The 22,478-nt window shown below is 38.8% G+C and overlaps 1 protein-coding gene across 1 annotated transcript; it reads right to left on the bottom strand.

The window, feature by feature from the left end:
* Positions 1-1,812: 1,812 nt before the first annotated feature.
* LURAP1L (leucine rich adaptor protein 1 like) lies at positions 1,813-21,181 on the bottom strand. Its single transcript, XM_014875204.2, has 2 exons — positions 20,969-21,181; positions 1,813-2,568 (listed from the first exon to the last, which is right to left on the bottom strand). The coding sequence occupies exons 1-2, from the start codon at positions 21,164-21,166 to the stop codon at positions 2,194-2,196; spliced, it is 573 nt and encodes a 190-aa protein (XP_014730690.2). The 5' UTR covers positions 21,167-21,181; the 3' UTR covers positions 1,813-2,193.
* Positions 21,182-22,478: the final 1,297 nt, after the last annotated feature.

Here is a 22,478-nt window from a genome sequence, read left to right on the forward strand (position 1 = left end):
CTTCTGACATCTTTATTTTCGCACTTGTACTCTTTCCTCACTTCCAGTCAAGAGATATTAAGGAATAAAAACGTCTAATCACATACAGCTCTTACTTTACTGCTTCTAGTAGTAGGCTTTTGTTTCCCCAGCTTTGATTCCCATTTAAATGAACTTTTAAACCACAATGTGATAAATCTATCACTGATTAAATTACTCTTTATCCAGTGTTACACTTGTGAGTGAGTAGGTGACAGATACAGCCTGTATTTTCCTTCAAGTAATTTCAGTATAAGCCTGATATTTGAGAAGGCATGCTAAGAATATTCTTTAATTTTCTTCATAGTGAAAAAATTTTATGTACTTGTTGGCCTACTGCCCAAAATCTCATTTGCAGAAGGAAAGACTACATATTGCACATTCACATTTGATTTAGAAAGAGTATACATCGTGATATTCAACTTCCATGCCAAGCAATAAGGGTAGAAAAACTTTCAAGAGAGTCACTTTCAAGAAAGTTTTGTATCATGGAGTTAGTTCTGTTCCCTAGATTAAAATAACTGAAAATAATAAAATCTATTTTGAATTCCCAGTCAATATTCTACTTAATGTCACTCTGAGAAGAATTTTTTGCCAAGTTTTTTTCTTCAAGTTTTTTTAAGCAGCAGTCATAAGCTGGGGTAGGAATTAAAATAAACCCTAGAAAATTTAAATCAGCATGGGCACTGCTATTTGAAGGCTTAACTCATTTTTCTTCAAGCTACCTGCAATACCTAGGTTGATCTCAGAAGCAGAACTGAGAATGTTCATTTTTAATAACCAAACACTTTTTCACTATCTATCTGATTAATCATGATGACCAAAGTATACATCTTGTTTTTTAATTCTGAGAGACACAGGCATTGAGAAGTGATGGAATTGGTCATAGAGCACAAACTACCACTTTCAATTTCTTGATTTTTTTACCTTTTCTTCACACTTGATGTTGCTCAAGACTGGACAAGATGGATCCCTGGAAACATGGCTTGGACGAGCAGAACCTTATTGGACTATCTCAGAATGAACCAAACCCACATGTATCAACTGCTGCACGTATTTGTATTCTTTCAGAACGTGTAAAATAGTTTTTAGATGGGAGTCTGCCTTAGATTTAGTAAAGATTACTTTAGTGAGGGTATTTCATGCTTTCACTGGTAATAGGAATACTGTCAAACTTGGTGAAACAGAATACTTTTAAATAATGTGCAAGTATCAACACCTCTTTCACTGTCTGTGTGCTGGAAATATACATTTATCATCTGCTAGACTGTCTAGTTCAATTTTAGTTCTTCTATTCTAATTTTTTTTTTTTTACTGCAGAAGGGTAAAATCTTGGGGGGTTTCCTGACCAGGGCAGCCTCAGAGCCAGACACTACATACAACAGTTATTGTTTTACTTCTCAGCTACTTCAAATAAAATTAATTAGCTGCAGCTCTCAACTGCATCAGCAGGCACAAAAAAGTTAACGCAAACTCTTACTTGTAAAACAGGAAAGAAAAAGACAGCAGGGTAACATTGCCAGATTAAAAAAAACCATCAATTTAGAATCCGAATTTCACATCAAAATTACACAAGAGACAAGGGAACATTGAAAAAAATGAAAGAAACCCCACACAGAAAAGTTTAGAATACTTTCTATTTCAAATGAAGACACCTTAACAAAATCAAATTTCATTGCTTAGAAAAGGAAAGTTGTTTTGTAGAGGTATTTTCAATATCAGATTTAAGGCTCAGTAAGAACAGTATCTTTGGAAAGGCCAGACCTGGTAGTCAAGAAAATTTGTGACAACATATATTTATCAGAAGATATTTTATTGATAACAAATACAAAATTGTTACTCTCATTCCCTGATGTTTTATTTTAAAGATAAAGCTTTACCTTCACCACTTTTACTGACTTGTAAATAAAGCATTGTAAAAAATTAAAACAAAAAATAAAAGTGACAATAAATAAAGAAAATATGAGGAGGAGGAGGTGGAGGAGGAGGAGAAAAGCCCAACCCATCAAGGAGAAAATGCATTAGAAGCAACAGAAAAGTTATGCAATAGAATTGAAGTATCATATTATATTCTCTTTCCAAGAGAACTTTGGGGGTTTTGCACATTAAATAAAATAGCAGCAAAGAAAAAGGATAAGTACAAGTGCATTTGTGTCCCACTGGAACTTGTTCTTATTAACCAAAACAGTAGTAGTCATCAGAACCAATTTTGGAATGCTTATGTGGAGACTGTGAGTCCTCTGTGACAGAAGAATCACTGAACTTGTCCATATCTGAAGGAGTTTGGTGACCAGGGACATCATCCACTAAGGTGTCTAAATAACTCCCCACTGATATTCCATCCAGTCCATCACTACAGTCTTGTAAACTGCTACAGCTGCCATGGAGGGATGTCTCCTGACTTTCTAGCAAGCTGCACAGGCTTCCACTCAAACTGCTGCCTCTGCTGGCAATGGCTTTCTCTTCAATCATCCACTTGATTGATTCAATACTTTCATTGATGAGGAGGAGCTGGCGCATAAGCTTCACATCAGTGGCTCGGAGATTAACCTACAAGGCAAAAGTGATTTAAAAAATTACTCTTTTCATAATCAAGCCAAAGAGCACACAAAAAAAAATCCTGCTTTCTAGGATTTTTCCTAGGACAAATCTCTTTCAGTAACTAAAAAAACCCACAAGCAAACAAATAAAAACCCCGAAAGCATAACTACACTAATACTTTCAGTGAAGGTCAGGTGGGAACCTGGTCAGCCTCTCTAAACACTCCATTAACAGGACTGCTAGTCAGTGACAAGACTTGTATGCACACTGGTACAATGATGTTTAGATGAGAAACTCAGCTGCTATGACAACTCCTGGGGATAGCCTTTCACTAATCAGAGAAGCAAGACATAAAGCCATTTTTGTTTACCACTACTCTAAGCTACTTACAGCTACAGATATCTAGGTATTCACCCAAGTTATCCTTACTATGGCTACTTAGGCAACCTGAAATTTTCAGTGTGCTTAATTTGGAAAAAATTATGGACATTTAACTCTTATCCACACTACTGAGTGGACATGAAAATCTGCTATATAAAAGTCTGAGAGTTGAAATATTTAACTTACTAAAACTGTAACTTTCAGTTATTTAAACCCATACGAGATGAAGCTGATGAAATTCAGAGCTAACCACGTATTATAGACACAGAGCAAGCATTTGCCACAGCTAACTAAATAGAAAGTGGACATTAAAAACAAACTCCTATTTTCTCACTTAGTTGTGGTTGATGCAAACACACAGAAGCGTTAATAGTAATGCACAATGGAATATTGCAGTGTTGCATTTGCATTTCACAGATATATCTGAGTTAACCATCTTAATGTTTTCCTTAACAGGCAAACTATATAAGCCACTTTTTAAGTCACTTCAACTGACAAATAAAGGTGAGACCTAAGGTTTATATTCATTGCTTCCTTCTCTTCATCTGAAACATCATAAGTACTGGAAAAAAAAACCTGTGACCCCGTTTTCTGTGCCATATGGAAAATCTGAAGGCCTTTACTCAGCTGAAAAATAAAGAAAAAACAAGCATGATCTATTGCAGCAGACAATAGATATTTTATATGATTCTCCAAGTCCACAATTGTTCTACAGAAAAACAGCACCTGTATTGTTCCTACACAATGGACTGGAACAGAATCAGTATTCTCAGGAAGCAAAGACTGTATCTTGTTTTACTAAGAGTACAATCTGAACATGATCCCTTCCATACTAAAATGCCATCTTCTTAGTATTCCAAATTTCACTGTCCTGGAACAGTTGCTCAGAAATCATTTCAATGTATTTTTATTCTCTTAGATACTGCAGAAGAGTGTAGTGGATCCAGCTGAGAACTCCTTGTAGTAGCTGGTATGTTTTTGTTCTCTATACCTATGATCAAACCATGCTGGTAGCATTCCAGTGTTTCAGCTCTTGCTGAGCAGTGAGTGCAATCAAGGCCGTTTTTTTTTTTTTCACTCTGTACCCTCAGCAAGTAGACTAAGACTGAGAAAGATGTTTGGAGTGGACAGAGATAGGACAGCTGACCAGAAATCAAACAGGTATTTCTTGCCATACAATGTTGTGCCCAGCAATAAAACCTGTGCATTTCATATTTCCTATACAGCTGTTGCCTGGAGGCTGGTTTGGTCTACTGGTGGGAGATGGTGTGTCACTGACTTTGCATCACTTGTTTATTGAATTTATTTCCTTCATTTTTGAAGCTGTCTTTATTACAATCTAAGTTTTTCTCACCTTCATTCTTCTAATTCTTTTCCCCAATCCCACTGGAAGAGGAGACGGGAAGGAGTGAGTGAGCAGCTGGTGGGTGCTTAGGTACTGGTCAGGGACATCCCAATGCAAAGACATTTAAAACTTTGCCAGTAACAGTCTGCCTGTGTAGCTGTCATATGTATTCCCAGCTTCCTTCCCCAGTCCCCCGGGGACTTCAGAATGACTTCTGAATTATTCTCGATCCAATATCACAAGATTTAACACAGCTAACCTGGTACTGTGCAAAACAGCTCTGCCCACCATTCACAATTTTAACAATGCTGCCCATCTATCATTGTTTCAGAAGTGAGGTTATGAAAACAGATTGACCATTTTGTAGTTCTCCTGCTCAAGCCAATTCCTCTACTCTAACCAATAAATCACTATAAACCATCTGCTCGGCAACTAGGCTGTCATGAAAGCAGTAAATTACCCAACTCCTCAAATGCAACTACAGACTTCAGCAACTTGAATATAAACATGCTCGGAGACAATTTTTCCAAAAGGCTGATTAAGGAAATGTTTCACAGAACTCGCACCAATATGACTCAAATGAAACAGTCCTTTTTAGATAAAGTAGACATCTCATATATTTCAGATTCAGTTCACAGGAAATATTTTTTTCTTCTCTAAATGCAGCAACAGCTTCAGCACTTTTGTGGAATAGCCATACTGGAAGCAATTCTTTGCATTCCTGAGTACCAGAGTTGTCCTTCTCCTAGCTACCATGTCATTCCAAGTCTCCCAGATCAAGAGTGTGCTTTTCCCAAAGCAAATATTAACTACTGTCATCTTTCTTTAATATGGTTTACTTCATCATCTGTTTGATAACACAAAAATGTCAAAATGACATTTTTTGCCCCTTAAGTGCTTTAGCACAGACACAATCACATTAGCTTTTACTCACTTATGTAGCTGCAACCCATTTATCTTGGAAGTTGTTGGAGTATACAAGTTGAAGTGTTTTTGGAGTAAACAAGTCAGTCCAAAACGGTTCAGCTAACAAGACTAAACACAATAAAATCTCACCATGCTTGACAGCTCCATTTATTATGGAGCACAGTAACAGGTGCATTCCAGGAATAATCTAAACAGTGTATCATAGCTAATACCGGCTTTTCAGAACAGTTTTTATAGCCGTCCTTTGAGTTGAAGCTAGAGCACAGGACCACTATAGGGAAGGTTTGTGTTATTATAGATCAGTCCTCAGCAAAAACTTACGGTATAAAGAAAACAACAAGAGAGTAAAAACTAATTTCCTATTACGGCTTAACTTTTATATATTTTTACTTAGTTTTGCTCTGCATATTTGCAATAGTGCTGATCATAGGAAAAATACTAAATGTTTAACATTAAGAGCTAGTCACAGCAAGAGAAAATAACGAAATTGAAGTGACAACATCTTTCAAGTAACACATTCTGGTAGCCTAAGTGCGCAGATTAGCATTCAGACAGAACCAGAAGTTTAATCTGGATCGAAAAGCTGGACTAAACACACCTGTGTGTACCTCCCTCTTGTACCTGATGCTCTAACAAAGTATTTCTTCCTTTCTTTTGGTCTTCTGTGATAATAGAGACAACACTGTCATAATTTATTCAAGAGAACTTATATATATACAAACAAAAGGACTTTGGTGTATGTATATATTCAGAGAGACACACAAATATTCATGCTATTTTTATACATAATTCAGTGCTTTTGAGAAAGAACTTTATTGCTTTTAGAATAAAACTCTTAATGACTAGGACTGCTAAAAAAGAAAATTATCACTTCCTGTCAGTTACCCAACGTAGAGCATTAGCTGTCCCTAGCCTGATCACTTAGGTTTTGGATCAGTCAGACATGTAGTCACAATTTGGGCAAAACAGCCTCGTGTTTTGCTGCTGCATGCTCTGCAGACATAGCTTCCAGTAAGTCCTAAACACTGTGGGTAAGCTTCCTCTCCAGAAATGGCAAAGCTAACATGTCTGTTAAATATACCCTTCTAATTTGCAAAAGCTGTTTAAAACTCTAGTTTCTTCCTGCAGATTTCTTTCTTTTAAATTCCTGGATTCACATGCTGCTTCTTCTAACTACAGGAACTCTGCAGGGATATTAATGGCAACCACAAAACATGGTTTGAGGAAAAGATATCCCTAAGTTTATTTAAATAATTTCAGTTTCATTTCTTTCTCAACACTTTTATGTTCTGCGCTGTAAGAAGTCTACTAGTAAAAGGAAATGAGTGAACTTAAATAATAATGTATTTTCTTCAGGATAAGTCTTTTAGCCAGAGCATAGTTAATTGCGTCCTTACAATAGACAAAATATTGTACTTATAACTTATTGGATTCAGGGAGCTATTTATGTCACTCAGATCAGAAGCTCTGCTCTGCACAGAACCTCCAGATGAATCTAGGGTTGGCTGCTCTGGAATCTGTGCTCTAAAACATCTTGAGTTTGGACACAAATCCCATGATAAGTGGAAGTGTATGAAACAGTAGCAAAGTAGCAAAGTACTGTACCCTCAGAAGTTCAGGCCTGGGAAGTCTTGCAGAAGATTACCTCAGATTACCTTGGTTTTCATAAAATAGTGAATTCCATCAATTAATTCGAGATGCAATAAAAAGAAAATCTAACAATCAATGTCCAAATGATAATTTTTTTTTGCATTCTCAGATGTCTCTTCTTCAAAAAAGCTAACTTTATTCCACTTCCTCCTGTGTTTTAATTTTTCTATTACAAACACTGAATAACAACTTTTGAAGTAACTAAGGAAATTAATTTATGAGGCAAAAGATGAAGGTGAGGAAAATAAAACACTGGGTGGCAATTACTCAAGTCTTTTCATGATACAAACATAGTAAGAAGATATACAAGGATAAAATCTAGCCAATAAAACCTCATCAACTAATTCTGTGAGACCATAGCAAGCTAAAATACCACCAGCAACTTATTAAAAATCCAAAGTTCAGAATATGTGAATTCAAGCGTTATTTAACTGGAGTCACCAAGCTAACATGTTTGTAACAGGGAAAAGTCTGGTGACACGCACAGGATTTGTTTATTAAGCCACCATCTCAAAGCATGAAGTATGCCATCTGAAGGTAAGCAAGATCAAAGTGATACTACAATAGCTTCTCAACACCAGTGAGTAAAAGAGATGCAATTTTTTTTCCCCATTTATTAAGTCTAAAATAAAATAAAACCACAAATAACAGATAATGTCTTCTCCTTTAACACACAGGATGATTAATAGGCTGTGCAGGAGCTACATCCTACTTAAATTAAAAAACATGTGCATGTCTTTAAACTTCTTGCCTGCTTCTAAATTGTCCCACTGATTCAAGGTGCAAAGGCACTGCAAAGTGGTTTCTTCATATAATTATGCTGCTTTAGGCAATGGTATTTCAGGATCAAGGTGAAAAAAATTAGAATGCCTAGGCTGACTTCTGAATTTGAACTTCTCCTGAATTTGAATCTTCATCATCTCCTGTTAAAAATGCAGGGAGTTTTATATGACAGAGACTAAGACAAGTTTACCATCATTAACTGGAAGGCATCTTCTATGCACCAGTGGAACAGTAACTGCTTGTGGGAAAGTGCCACATGCACTCGACAGCAAAGCCAACTAACTGTGGTAACTATTTCAGATGCCAAAATAATTCAAGCTAACCCAACCAACCTGACTGAAACTCTTTATGAGCTCTCTCAAAACAATGGAGGTGTGGACCAAAGCCTGGCAGAGAATGAGACTGTCAGAGTCGAGGTAAGTGCTGCAATGTTCATCATTATGCCTTGTGTCTCTGACTGTGAGACATACTGCTTTAACTAAATTAAATTTCAGTCAACAGTGATAAATGTAGATCAACAGCTTTTTCTGCATCTGGTTTCTTTCAGCATGGACTTGTGTTATAATTTATTGCTGTATAATTTTCCCATTTATTTTCTCCTGGCTTTTTGGATTGAGGTAAGCTTCAGACAATGAGGGAGCAAATACAAAGGCTACATACATATAAAAAAACTAAATTTATGTGATCCATTGTTGATCTGTAGTTATGGTTTGCTAATCTACTTACTTTCTGCAAAGTGAGCAAGTTACACTGACCTTTCTCAGCTATACGTCCATAATGAGTCACAATTAAAAAATACTGTCACAGATCGAAGTTTTGATCACTTAATTTTTGAGTTCTTTTGCAAGAGATTGTTTATACTTTAGAATCTCTTGAAGACTCCAAAATTGTTAAAACCGTCGTATCAGATTTTTTAGGTAGCATTTATTACAATCACTGAACTCCCAGCTGCTCATCAAGTGAGTAGTGATTGGGTTTACAGTTTTTGTCTGCACCCTTTGCTACTTTAAACAGAGGCTCTACCCTAGTCATTGTCCTGCTTCAGACTCCTGTATTTCCACTGCCATCATTCACCAAGTCCTTGCAATAAATATTTCCACAGGTCCGTCTGTAAAATTTGGCAGTCACATAACACAGCTCTGAGAACACTGACTTTTAACTAGGAAGGAGAAAGAGAGACCTTGTGATTCCACATCAGCCACAAAAGGATTTTACTGTAAGGAAAGTTTACCAACCCATTAGCTAAAAGCAAGGAAGTGGGCAGGTCAGGTCTGAGTCACCACCGACATAATGTAGAAGAATATACCAGGAAGAATTAGGAAGCAGAGCAACTTTATGAGACAGTAAGTCAGTTCAGTAGGCAATGAAAGTAAATTATTCAATGAGCAGGTTCCAAGGATATTTCTTGCAAATATATGAACGAAATATTATGCTAATATGGTTATCATCTGATACTGGAAATTAAAGCGTTGGCCATTTACATTTCTCTTATAACACCCTATTTTAATATTTTTAATTTTGTGCATACTAATTGTTTCCCCTATATGCGACAAGAAAATACATACCACCAAGTTGTGCAATTGTTTAGCCATATTACATCTGAAAAAAAAAAAAAAAGGTAAATCTCAAGGCCTTTTTTCTCTGCCTTGAAATATATATGGTCCTTGTCTGTGTGGGCAGCCTGCCAAGTGCCTTAATACCTTTGATAATAAAATATCAATGATTAGGATGAATCATTTGATCAGTAGAGTACTTTTTTCTTTTAACATTATGCTATTTGATGTACCTTGTATGCTTAAATGTAGCAAAAAATTCCCAGGGGGGAAAGTATATTTTTATTTGTTTTAGTTTTTTGGCCATCTCTATTTTTTTGAGAAAAAGAAGAAACTATTTAAGATTCTTCTAAGTAGATATGACAATGATTGTTAAAAAGAAACATGATGTACAGCTGAGAGCAAGCAGAAAGAAAAGAAAAAGTTTATTTCCTCACCTCCTGTCCAAGTAAAACAAATGCTAAATGAGCTGTTTAAATAAATGGAAGTACCACAGAATTCAAAGACAGAAACATCCAGTCTCAGAAGGATTAAAAATATAAAAGGAAAATCCTGACTCTTTTAAAGTTTAGTTGAATTAACATGAAAGAGAGCAGTGACAAAACGTAGGGATTTGCGAAGAGGAAAAGCTTCTAATGCTGCTGGAAGGTTTTACTGAATGTTTCCAGATATCTCATACTACTGTCATAAAATATCATCTGACCTTAGAAATGTATCTACTATGACAAAGGTGAACAGGTCCAGAACAATCCATAATATGGACCCACATTTGTTGACAGACAAGATAACTCCACTGCAAACATTCACGTCAATATAAAACTGTAACATTTGGCTGTGAGTGTCAGAAAGTGTTAAGGCAGATGGACAATCACAGCATCATTATAAAGGCTTCTGGACACCAGTCACAATGCATGTGTCTTCTGACAACACGAGACAGCACTGGGGCTCAAAAGCATATCTGATTTCTTTTCCTTTTCATTGGATTTCACTCTCTGCCTTATTTATGTTTGTCTTGAACAAAACACAGTCTTAGAAACACTACACAAAAAACAGAAAAAATGTAATAACCACTCCATATACCTGTTCGTCCCTTCAAAATAAATTATTTTTAATACTGGGATTGTGGGAGTATATTCAAAAGCATGTAACTAAAATAAAAGAAGATAATTCGGTTTCATTACAGGTATATCCAAAGTTTGAAAATACTGTATAAAGGTCTTTATGAAAATATCGTCATACAGATAACACCAAAGTTTGAAAGCATTTTAAAACGTAAAAAAGAAGAAAAAAACCTAAAAAAACCGCATCAAAACACCCAACATATTTCATTAAATCACAACTGAGATACAATAACAGTAATACTAGGGAGAAATCGGAAATCTCTTGAAAATTGCAATCTGCTTTCACAATACCACTGGAGAGACATATACAATTAAAAAAAAAAAAAAAGTTTGTCTGAATCTCCCCAGAATTCAAAATGGAATTCTGTTTGAAACAATTCTGTGTTCCTGGAGGTGGGGTATATCTTATTGAAACAATATTTTTAATCTAACAATCAAAATCTCTAGTAAAGTCAACCTGCAGTCCTATTTACTGAAGGTTTATCTGGATAAGAATAAGAAAGAACTTCAAGACAGCTTTGGTATTATTAAGGATCACATGTGCTCCTAAAAATGCTAGTCCTAGAAACTGATTTACTGATCACTGGGATTCTTCCCCTATTAAAACATTTATGAGCATTGTTTCCATGCAAAATTTTTTAATAAAAATGAATCAGTATCTTAAAAAAGAAGGGTTTTATTTTTTCTTTACGTTTACTTTGTGACCTATTTTGAAGTTCCATATCTTTCAAATTCAACTTAGTTTTTCTTTTTAATGCAAAACTTCATCCAAATCACCTCAGTGGTGAAATCACTATTCTCCTAAAATATGGTCCCTACACAGTCTTCACATCTCTCTGAAAGTACTAGCAAATTTGAGGTCTTTCATATAACATCAAGTTGCCTATTTTGAGTCTTTTTAACAAAAACACCCTTTCAAACTTCCAGGTATCTATGAAAAATTAAATAATTTAGTTCTTTCTCATCCCTTAGGAAGGTACCAAACAGCTAGCAGCTAACCTGCATCTGGGAGCTGTAGATTAAAAATCTAGGAGCAAACACAGGCTTCAACTATTTCTAGCAAGCTGAAATACTGAAATTGGCCAGCACATCGAGCCGAGCAGGCTGTTGAGAACTACACCTACTGCAACTTTTGAGCCCTTTTGGCTCAAAAACCCACAGACCCCTTTGTTTCCCACAGAACACACCACAGCAATTCATTCTGGAGGTCACAAGGCATGATTATGAATTATATTAACAATTAAACAAAGATACATCCTATGCTTCCAGGCAAGGATGTGATAAAGTAGTAAGAGTAATCAGTCATGAACTATAAACTTCAAGGAAAAACCAGGCACTCTAGGTAACATTATCTTTCCACATTATTTGATCCCTTCTCTGATCAATAACTATTATCCGCACCATATAGTGCAGTCCTCAGCTTCTCCTACACAACTCTAGCTCGTCATATTGCTTTTTTTATACTTAAACCTGTTCTTAGTGAAGATTTCTACATAGAAGAGCCCTGGGACATTGCCGTGTGATTCTAGTTTAGCAAAGAATATTAATCAAAACTATCAATGCCGTTATCAGATGTATGAGCAGCTTTAGAAGGAATCAAGGTCATTCCTTACATTTCCCATTCCTTCTTCCACTGAGGAAGTACTAGGTACTAAGCTAGTTGGGGAGGAAAACGGAGATGCAAGACTTGCAAAACATGGCTAGGAAAAGAAAATTATGGCCTTTCTGAATAAGTGTAACCTGGGAAAAGAGACAACTAGTCAAGGAAAACACAGCAGATTTGGACTAGAGAAGTTTGGTTGTATTTGAAAAGGGCTAGTAACAGCTCTTAGGAAGTAATTTTGTTATAAAGCTTCACCAGAGTACATATTAATAAACATGAAGGAGAGAAATTACAGAAGATTAAAGATCATAGTACTGCTTTGGTTGCATTTTCTTTCTTGCCTGAAATGGGTGTACTAATGCTCTGCACTGGTGAATGCCTAAGTAGCTTTATGAAGTTACCATCACAGATGGCTACCCTCATCTGGCTACAGGAAAAACAGCGACTTTACTCCCCTGCCTCAGTCACAGTAACTAGTGCCAGGTACTAACAAAGGAGAATGTAAATTCCACAGACCTTCGGAGAACATCACTGTTCCTTTGGCATGCTAGTAGAACTGCTCTTCTCTTTCAAAGAGGCTCTCTCCCCTCTCTCTGCTGCAGCAGGATTTACACTTTTCTCCTACAAACACTTAACACCAGAACCCTGCCACACAACACCACTTGAAATAAAAATATTTCTGTGCACTGCACAATTCTGCCAGGACACATGGACAAACATAAACAGTCACAGTGGTTGAAATAGCCTTGTGAAGGCAAAATGTAGTTGAAATGACAGAACAAGAAAAGTCCTGTAAAAGTTATTCTGGCTTCGTCTTTGCTCCTCTCACAGCTGCATAGTTTCAAGAAGACTTGAAAAAAAGTCTAAAGTTTACAATGACTGCCTGAATGACTTCTCCAAGTCGTCATGTTTTGTGCAGACCCATCTAAATCCCATTCTCCCTTGTCCTGTCACGGGGCACCACTGAAGAGAGTCTGGTCCTATGTCCTTGACAGCTGCCCTTAAGATATTTGTACACATTGCTAAGATCCCTGTTCAGCTGCCTCTTCTCCAGGCTAAACTGACTCAGTTTCTTCAACCTTTCCTCATAAGACATATGATGCTCCAGACCCCTATTCACCTTTATAGCCCTCTGCTGGAGCAGCTCTCCATTAGTTCCCTGTCTTAAACTGGAAAGCCCAAAATGGATCCCCAAACAACACTCTAGCCCTTACCAGGGCTGAGTAGATGCAGGGTATATGCATAATTTTCACTAGTTTTCTAAACAAATGGCTAAATAATACAGATCCTATTCCTCCTTCCATAGAATTGCTTCATAGTTTCCTCCTTGGTGTCAGGACTGTTTTTTTCTAGTCATTTATAATTATTGGAAGGACCAAGGTCTGAGTCTGAAGTTTTTAAATTAAAAAGTATTTTAAACTGAGTATTAAAAAAGTCATGTCCAAAGTTTGCTTGTATCTCATAAGCAGGTGTCTGATATAACAAAAGCAGTGCAACTACCTCAAATACAACACTTCTTTAAACCAACGGAAATTCTGTAGGAAGACAAAAAAAGAAAAATGCAAAGCAACCAAGCTGTTCTATTTTTATTTCTACCTTGGGGTAAAAATGTGTGAGCTTGGAAACACTAATTGCATTATAGTTCTTGCATGTGTTTCCTTCTGTACTTAAAGAGAAACAGGTTTCATAGCCAAACCAGAATGCAGTAAAATGTCTCTTCTTCTGGAAGCATTTGAGTCATGAATGCAGCTGATATCTAACAGCAGCAAACAAAATCATAAATTATGCCAGTAAAGTGTTTATAGACTCTGAAACCCCTAGCAGTTAAATAGCAATTTATCCTTGCTTTAAAGTCACTAAATGCTTTCACTTCATCTGTCACTGCACCCAGCAGGGCCATACAGCATTGAAAGGAGGTTATTGTACAGCACAGCAAATGAAACATTTGGATAACTTCTCTGGAGGCTTAGCTAGTTTGTGTTTACAGTTAATTAAGAAATGTGCCATACCATTCTCTTGACAAACTGTAAGTTTTAAGAAAGGCTAAGTTGGTGGGGAAAGACAAGGATAGGATTGCTGAGGCCAGGGTTGCATTGGTGTGCCAGTATGCTCTTCTGTGTTTATGGAAGCTCTAGGCGAGTTTGCATATGCTGACAAAACGAAGTAGCTGACTTTATACACTTATATAGCTGACATGTATCTACTCTCTAGTGTCTTACCTTATCCTCTTCTATGGAAAAAGAGAAACCTCCTTGAGAGCTACCTCAAAGAGGGGGATCCTCAGACACATTTTATTCCACACACTCACCTTCAGGCAGGCAACAGAGGGACTTGGCACTGAAACACAGAACAAGTGATCTGTGAAATAAATGACCATCTATCCTTCAAGCTTTCAAGCTTTTTCAAATCTAGAACTATGCTGTTTACATCTTTCAAAGACGTAATACAAGATGGCTTATGGACCCTCTGGGTGTGTTTTGGTCACTCGTTTTGGTCACCCTCCAGATCAGGACTGCTTTCAGTTGCTTACCATGAACACTTCGACCAAGGGAAAAAGCTTAAAATTAGAAGCTACATTTATGGGAGTAAGGCTGGATAACAAAAGCTGTGAGCCTGTCTTCCCAACACAGAAGCTTCCCTTTTACTATGAGACTGTCTGTAATTTTATAATCAGAGTTCTTCATCTTTACAAACAGTAAACTGAGAACTGTCTTTTGGAACTGCTTACATATAGGAAGTATAAATTCCATGTTTATAAATGCAAGTGAAATCCATCAGAGAAATTGCACTCAATTTAAATGCATTACAATTGCTTTTCAACAGCTCAGATTCTGTGTCATTTTACTCCTGTAACTTTGTCCTCATATGCTTCAGATTGAGTAACCAGCCTCAGGACATGGCCAGAAATGAAACACATGGAAAATAAACACATCCACTGTGGAAAATTTATTAGGTTTTGACTTTGAGGGTAGAGAACAGACAAATAATCTAGTAAACTTGAAAACATGAATTGAAAATGCATTTATTTTCTTTTACTATTTACTGTTAGGAAAAAGACAGTATTGAAGAGTAGAAATGCACTTACTGGCCATCACCTCTGCTTAATATATATAATTGGTATTGTGCGTTTCAAGTTTTTCCTGCTCATATAAAAAAGGTAATTTTAAATTGTTGCTGTCATAAGTAATCACATAAAAGAAAGCATTCAGACAAAATTATGTTGATCAAAGGGCTGGAAAATCGACTATATTAGGAAAGGCTTAAGGAGGTAGGTCTTTTCTCCCTAGAGAAGTCTTGGGAATAGGGGTATCTCATCACAGCATTCCACTAATTTGGGCTGATACAAAGAGGACCAGGAGAGATTTCATCTTAATAAAAGCTCAGGTTTTTTCAGTGAAGGCAATCAGTCATGAGAATAACCTCTCCAGTTAGATGGCTGAGGTTTTCAAGATGGATGGGGTGCTTGACAATGTTACCCTTTCCTTTGAAAGGTGAAACCAGATGGTCTTCTTAAGTTCCGTTATGGACTAGCCCTTCTACCCCTGGCTATTCTATGAAAGCCATGCTGTTACGCTGATTTCATCAGAAAGGTTATAATCTATTTGCTAAAAGTTATCATATACTGTACAACTCTGTGCAGAAGTGGTTTACTATTCATGTAATTTTATTATAAATTGTCAGAAATCAGACTTCAAGAATCAGCTTCAATGATTCCCCTACTCGTGAAAAAGTAATCAGGAAGAAATAATGAAATTTTAATACATATTCTCTGAAATAAATGCTGGCAAAAGTCTCATGGTAGATAGGCAGTCTAACCAGAAGTCTTGACCGTAGAATCCCTGACGCTGCTGTGATGATTCACACCAGACAGATGCATGTGCATTGAAGGATCTCACACTGATGCTGCTCAGTAAGGTACCAGCAATGTTTCATGGACTCTTGGCCACGCAGCAGCTAATAATGTAAGCATATATTCATCTTACTTCCTGGGGACTTAAGCCCTTCAGCAGGTGCTATAGCTGAGTAAGAATAGACATAAGCTCTGAGTAAAACACCGAGATGTTACACAATTCAAATCCTTCTGCCAGGCACTGAGTGAGGTTTGCCAGTCAAAAAATATTTTAAAATACGCATTAATTTAAATAACCTTGACCATCTCATCCTTCTAGAAATGATCTGAAAGATGAAAAATTTGGCAGAGTTTTGGCACTATAAGTTGCAATTTTTCCTTATTAGATTATTTTTCCTAAGGATCAATCTACAACTCCATTTTAACATGAGTCACTGTTACGATCACTGTCCAATCTGCATTTTATGCAAAAATTACAAACTCCTCTACTACATCATGCAAAGTGGGGGGTATGGGGAGAACTTGCTAGCAAGACACAGGATTAACTCCCTTTTCAGTGAACTTCAGGAGGACTTGGGGAAACAAGTTAATTTCTATTTTTGTACACCTTCTTTGTGTATCTAAGAGTTTCACTTCAGGGATTCACTGAATAACGGCTCATTAAGAAACAGGTTAATCAAACTCTCTTGCATAGGTTTAAGACTTAACCACTAGTAATTCTGTACTTAAGATTTTTTCTTCAGTCAATTTTTTAAGCAAAAGAAAAATTAGATTACAATTAATCTAATCGAAAACCAGCATGTGAGATACAGGTTTGCACTGCTGACTAGGCACACTAAAGCCAGACCTTGGCTTCAGTTAAGACAACTGATGTTATCATACAAAATAGTGAATGTAGAAGCCTGCATCTACAGCATACGTCAAAAAGATATTTCAAATCATAGTTGTACACTTTTTAAAATCTGTCCTTCAAAGAAACTAATAAATTCAGATCTCCCATAACTGTGGATCTAATAAATCTAAGCAAATATCAGACTCTTTAGAGCTGGTAGCATAGGGTTACAACAGCTCTGCCCTCCAATGTGAACCTTCATTAATGTGCTAGGGATGGTTAAAAAAAAACAAACCACAAAACCAGAAAAAAAAAGCATAAAGAAAACAAGACAAACCAAACCACTGAAAGCACCAAGAAGGACTGCCATTGTAATGATTACATTTGTCTTAATTCCAGTTTCATTTGGTCAGGGATCAATGTTAATTGCCTTTATAAAACAGTTGTACTAAAATTGAACTAGGAGAACAAAGGAGAAGAAAAGTCAACTAATGAGTTAGAGGCATATTCCTATGCTATCTCAAATGGCTTTAGCCTAAATCTAGCATGGTCAACTCCTTGAAAATAGGACTGTCAATTACTTTATCCTTCAGTCCAAAAACTGCTGCACTCAGTATACCCAGTTGTATGTTCAGACACACTAACAAAATTTGATTTTCAACAGCATTCACTGGAAGGAATCTCATTAAAAGTCCCAGCATTGCCATCCACCCTGCACTTCCAAGATAGTTTATCTTTTCAGCCTTAAATATTTTTATGAAAAACGTTTCTTTATTCATGTATGTAATGCAGGCTATACTGTGTTTAAATTTGTAGCTTGCAAAGAGGCAATAAAGACTTGATTTTGGAAACTTTTGAATTAAAAGGGAAAAAAAAAAACAACCTATCTCTTTCTTCGAGGGTTAAAGAAAATCTCCCTTTGAGTAACTCCAGAACTTGTGAAGGAGAAATGAGGCTTTAGAAGCAGTATTATTTCAGGCTGCACATAGAGTCCCACAGATTATTTACTGCAGTGAAGGTACATGTGTTGAACGGTGACCTCAGAAGCATGGTACACTAGATAAAAGGCTGTGGCTCTAAAGGTTTATGTTCAACTCTCCAACACCTAAAAGACCACAGGAAGAAAGATCTTAACAGTAACATTGACAAATTTCATACTGATTCAAGGATCAGATAGTGGGAGGTATTAATTCCACCCAAGTTTGACCAGAGCACAGTGTTTTGACTCATTCTGTCAATTGCACCTTCCTTCTCCTCTAATTTATGGCCTTAAAACTCAAAGGTTTTCAGGATTCAACGCAGTCTCCCTCACGGCCTTCACAGGAAAATGGAGGATGAGGAAAGGGAAGTAAACCTGGATAAGTAGGTCCATATTTCAAGAATAATACTTTGTATGCTTGGTGGGTGATTCCAGTGACCATTAGCAAAATCAGGCTTGAGGTAAAAAGGACCATTTTGAACAGCAAAAGAATCTGAAGGAGCAAGAGAAAGCCTCAAGTCCTTCACCCAGCAGATGGACAGTTGCCACATACACCCCACCTATTTGTCAGGCACTAGCTTAGTTAAACACAGAATTTCCAAGTCAAATATTATCTTTTTTTATATACGACTAGAAAAGAAGGACCTGAATAACCTTTATTTTATATGTTTACAAAAAGTTTGCCTGAAGTATGGAACAAGCACGTAAAAACAGCAGAGATAGGTCTATGCAAAATTCAGGGAGTGGGCTGTAGAAGCTGTCATCATAGTACAAATAAAAAAAAAAAAAACTTAACGGATGACACTTGGTTTTCTAAACTTCTAGTGCTTTCCATTTATTGCATGTTTACTACTGCAGCAGCTATAGACTACTTTTCTAGAGCTCCTATGCCTTGCAGCAAAGCCAAAGAATAATGCATTAGAAAGAGGTGTGAAATAAGAAAATAGAGCTTTTGGCTCCATTTTACAAATGATATGCATTAAAAAAAAAAGAGGAAAGAAACATAGAAAGGAGCCACATTTTTTACCTGATATTGTTCTTAAATTTATAAAATATGCCCGCTAAGAAAACTGCAGAGGGGAAAGTGACAGATTAAGAAGCTGAAGAAACTCTTATGGTTGAGAAAAATCCTGAAGATACTAGAGACTTGAGAAAAAAATCCAGGAAGGTAGTTCACTTTCATACTCTGGTTTACAGAAGACAGCTGACAGCATGAAAAAGGTATAGACAGGGTACTATTACTTCACAATTAGTCACTGTACTGGTGGTTTAATGGGCATATACAGACCAGAAGTCAAATGGAAAGAGCATTACAACTTAACTCCTCTCACACAGCATGAGAAATTAGTTCAGATAAGTCAGTCAGTCACTGAAGTGAGAAAGAACAGGAGAGGTCAAGGCTTTTGGGACTAAAACATGTTTGTGCTTAGGGCAAGGAGAGGAAAGAGAGAAACCAGATGGCAGGATGAAGAAGAGGGAAAAGAAAGACTGTGACATTAAATTTGCAAGTGTGAAGTAGGTGAAGAGACCAATCTGAAAGGAAAAGGTGATACCGGCAATTCACTGAGATCCTCCCTCCCTTAATAGACCTAGCTGTCTTGACTTGTAACAGTAATGCCAAAAACGCTGGCTTTTTTAATTCCTTCGCAGTCTGACATCCCATACATTATAAGCTACCTTCAGGTCACTGTACTCCATTACACAAGCTTAAAATTAAGAAATAAGCATGAGATAAGCAGTGTGTTACTCATTATTAAAACTGAAATTCCCAGTGATTGTTACCCTAAAATCATAGAATCACAGAGTAACTACGGCTGGAAAGGACATTAAAGATCATCTAGTCCCAACCTCCCTGCCATGGGCAGGGACACCTTCCAAATGACAAGCACAAAGGCACCCACAATATCTCTGGGCAACCTGCTCTGGTGTCCTACTACCCTCTGAATAAACAACTCCTACCCAACATTTCTGAATCTACCCGCTTCCATTTTGAAGCTGCTCCCCCTTATCCCATCACTGCAGGCTGTTGTCAAAAGTCCCTCTCTCCAGCTTTCTTGTTTGGCCCAGTCTAGGTACTGAAATGTGGCTAAAGATCTCCACAGAATGCACTGATAGTTTCATCTGTGGAGATCTCTTAAATAATATAAAGCCATACAACAGCAAATATAATTTTTAAGTTACACATCAAGATTAACATTATCATTTTGGCTATTAACTCTCAGAATATCCATTCTCTTCCCCTTTTTGACCTTATTCTTTGAAAAACCCTTACAAACCCACACACCTATGTACCTATATGTAAGGAGGGACTGTAGAGAGACTTGTGGTATGGCATTGCACTCGTTCACACAGAATGATATTGATTTATTTGCTGTAAATGGCTGAGTTCCAAGATTGTTGCATAAAGTTATCTCAACACTCTGCCAGCTCGATCAAATTTCATCCCATTTTCAAATAACCTTAGTGGCAGGAGCTGTGGAAAGAACTGCTACTAAAAAGTGTCTTCTGGGACCTCACATAACACTTACACACTAATAAAAATGCTCACACATCTGAGGTGCCCTGCAATATCAAGACCATTATCTGCTTGAGTGTTCACTAATACTTGGTCACTTGCTTGCAAAGAGTTTGCTTTTGATTTGTCTTAGAAAAAATTAAGCCAGTTTTATGGCATCATTTTATGGCAAAAAAAATTTATTGAGATGGTGACATACAAATACAAAGCAGGACAAGCGCCTGCACTAAGATAGTAAACAAGTTAGAGGGTCTGTACTATGAACAGCATAGTCCCATCACAGATAACTGACAAAAGAACCGTCCAACCAATAAATATAAACAGTATAAATAGCTGTTTTTTTCAGGAATCACTCTGCATCATCTGCAGCCTGTTTGGAACTAATTAAGTCTCTGAAGACTAAAGTCCAGCAAACAAGTCCCTGAATTCCAGGCCAAATTTCCAGCCCGAAAATACCCCGTGCGTCTTAGGGTGTTAGTCAGGAGCAGGAAACAGGTGCAGTGCAGAAAACGCAGTTACAAAAACTGGAAAGTAGTGCATTATTTCGTTTATTGGTATTCCAGCTTTCAGCACTTCTAACGAGCTGACAGAAGCCAACTACGATTCCCTGGCGAACTGTCCCGCTGCGAGGAAAAAAAACGACAAGTCCCTCGCTCTACGCCGCACCGACGAGCGGCCTCTTGCTCTCCCGGCCGGCAGCAGAACCCTCGCTGCCGCCCGGCCCCGAGGGGGCCCTGGATTCGCGGCGGCCGCTGCTCCCGGGGCAGGCAGCACCTCCTCGCCGCGGCGGGCCGGCCGGCAGGGCGCAGACAGCGCTGGCCCCGTCCCGGGCCGCCGAGCGGGGGGCGGCGGCGCGGAAGGGCTACTCACCATCTCTTGCCTCAGGAGCTGAAGTTTTGTCTCCAGACGGGCCAGGGCGGCAGCGCGGCGGCGGCGGGGGCCGGGGGCCGCGGCGGCGGGACGGGCCGGGAGCTCCTCCCCGCGCAGGGGCCGCGCCAGGCTCTCGGGCACTCTGCGCCCCAGCTTCTGCTCGACGTCGCGGAGGTCAGGCGGGGCGCCGGGCTCCATGGCTCGCCCTACAGGGGCCAGAGGCGGCAGCGGCGGCACTACCCGCGCCCGCCCGGCCGCTGCCGGGGCGCGGAGGCGCGGAGAGCCGCGGCAGCGCCGGGGACGGCGGATGCGCCGCGCGGGGGACCCGCGGCGGGCACGGGCATCTCCCGGGTGCACCAGCCCCTCTCGCCCCCTTCCCGGCCCCCGGGGAAAGGCAACAGCGGCCGGGCGGCGGCGATGAAGAAAAACGGCCCCGCTTCGCGTACGAGACCGCAACGCGCCCCGGCAGCTGCGGCCGGCACAGCGCGACCCGAGTCATCGCGCGTCCCGGCCGGCTGCAACTTTAAAGCCGCGGGCAGGTGGAAGAGGCGCGGCAGGCCCGGCCCTCCCACCGCGCTGCCTGCGCGCAGGGCGCGGCACGGCCGCGGGGCGCCCCCGCACGGCGGGGACCGCGTCTGGGTGCGGAACAGCGTGTGCTTCGGGGACAGCGGCCGGGCGGCAGGGGAGAGGCGGAAAGAAAGGGAAAAAATATAAAAGAGGAGAAAGCGAAAAAAGGGAAGGAAGGAAGGAAGGAAGGAAGGAAGGAAGGAAGGAAGGAAGGAAGGAAGGAAGGAAGGAAGGAAGGAAGGAAGGAAGGAAGGAAGGAAGGACTAGGAAAATAAAAAAGAAAAATGGTAAGAAAGTGAAAGAATGAAAATGAGAGTCAGCCCTTCTAACAGGGATAGTACACTAGAACATAAGTACACTGTGAGTGGTACTCATCCTGCTCATCAAACAGGTTTTATTGCAGGCAAGTGCATTCCTCCCAACCCCCCTTTTACTATTTCTGTTATTTTTTGTCCCCCTCCTCTTTAAGAAGTAAAGCTTGCAAACCGAGTCCATTGCTCCAGTTGCTAGGAAGGCATATGTTGGCTGTGCAGATAGGTGACAGTGCTGGATGTGTCCTGTTGCTCATTGTACCACGATGCTCCTTGTCCTGTGGCACTAAAAAACATTTAGGCATACTGAAGCAGGAATTACCTCATCTGTGGAGCTACAGCTGACAGATATCAAGGGGGTTGAGAAAGTGAGGCCAGTAACTCTAGGTGTCAGGTCCTCTATAACAACTAGAATCTGAAAGTGTGGTATGGTGAGCTTGAGAAAACAAAATGTTTTTACAGCAAACTGCATGTTTTTGGTGAAGTAATTTCATCAGTACTTTAAGATTCGTTGTCATTACCTTTGCAAGGATTTAGTACAGTAGAGTAAAAAATCTGCAGATGTGTTTGATATCTTAAAGATGCATTGATTTTAGACTAGGACCCTTATTTTATCATAATAGCTGTCTGGA

The sequence above is a fragment of the Sturnus vulgaris genome, chromosome Z (genome assembly GCF_052056855.1).
Source record: "Sturnus vulgaris isolate bStuVul1 chromosome Z, bStuVul1.hap1, whole genome shotgun sequence".
Lineage (NCBI taxonomy): Eukaryota > Metazoa > Chordata > Aves > Passeriformes > Sturnidae > Sturnus > Sturnus vulgaris.

Excerpts from the sequence above, each read along its gene's own strand:
- LURAP1L (XM_014875204.2), bottom strand. The coding sequence starts at position 21,166 with ATGGAGCCCGGCGCCCCGCCTGACCTCCGCGACGTCGAGCAGAAGCTG. Across the intron at positions 2,569-20,968 it reads AGCTCCTGAGGCAAGAGATG|GTTAATCTCCGAGCCACTGA; the intron begins GTGAGTAGCCCT and ends TTTGCCTTGTAG.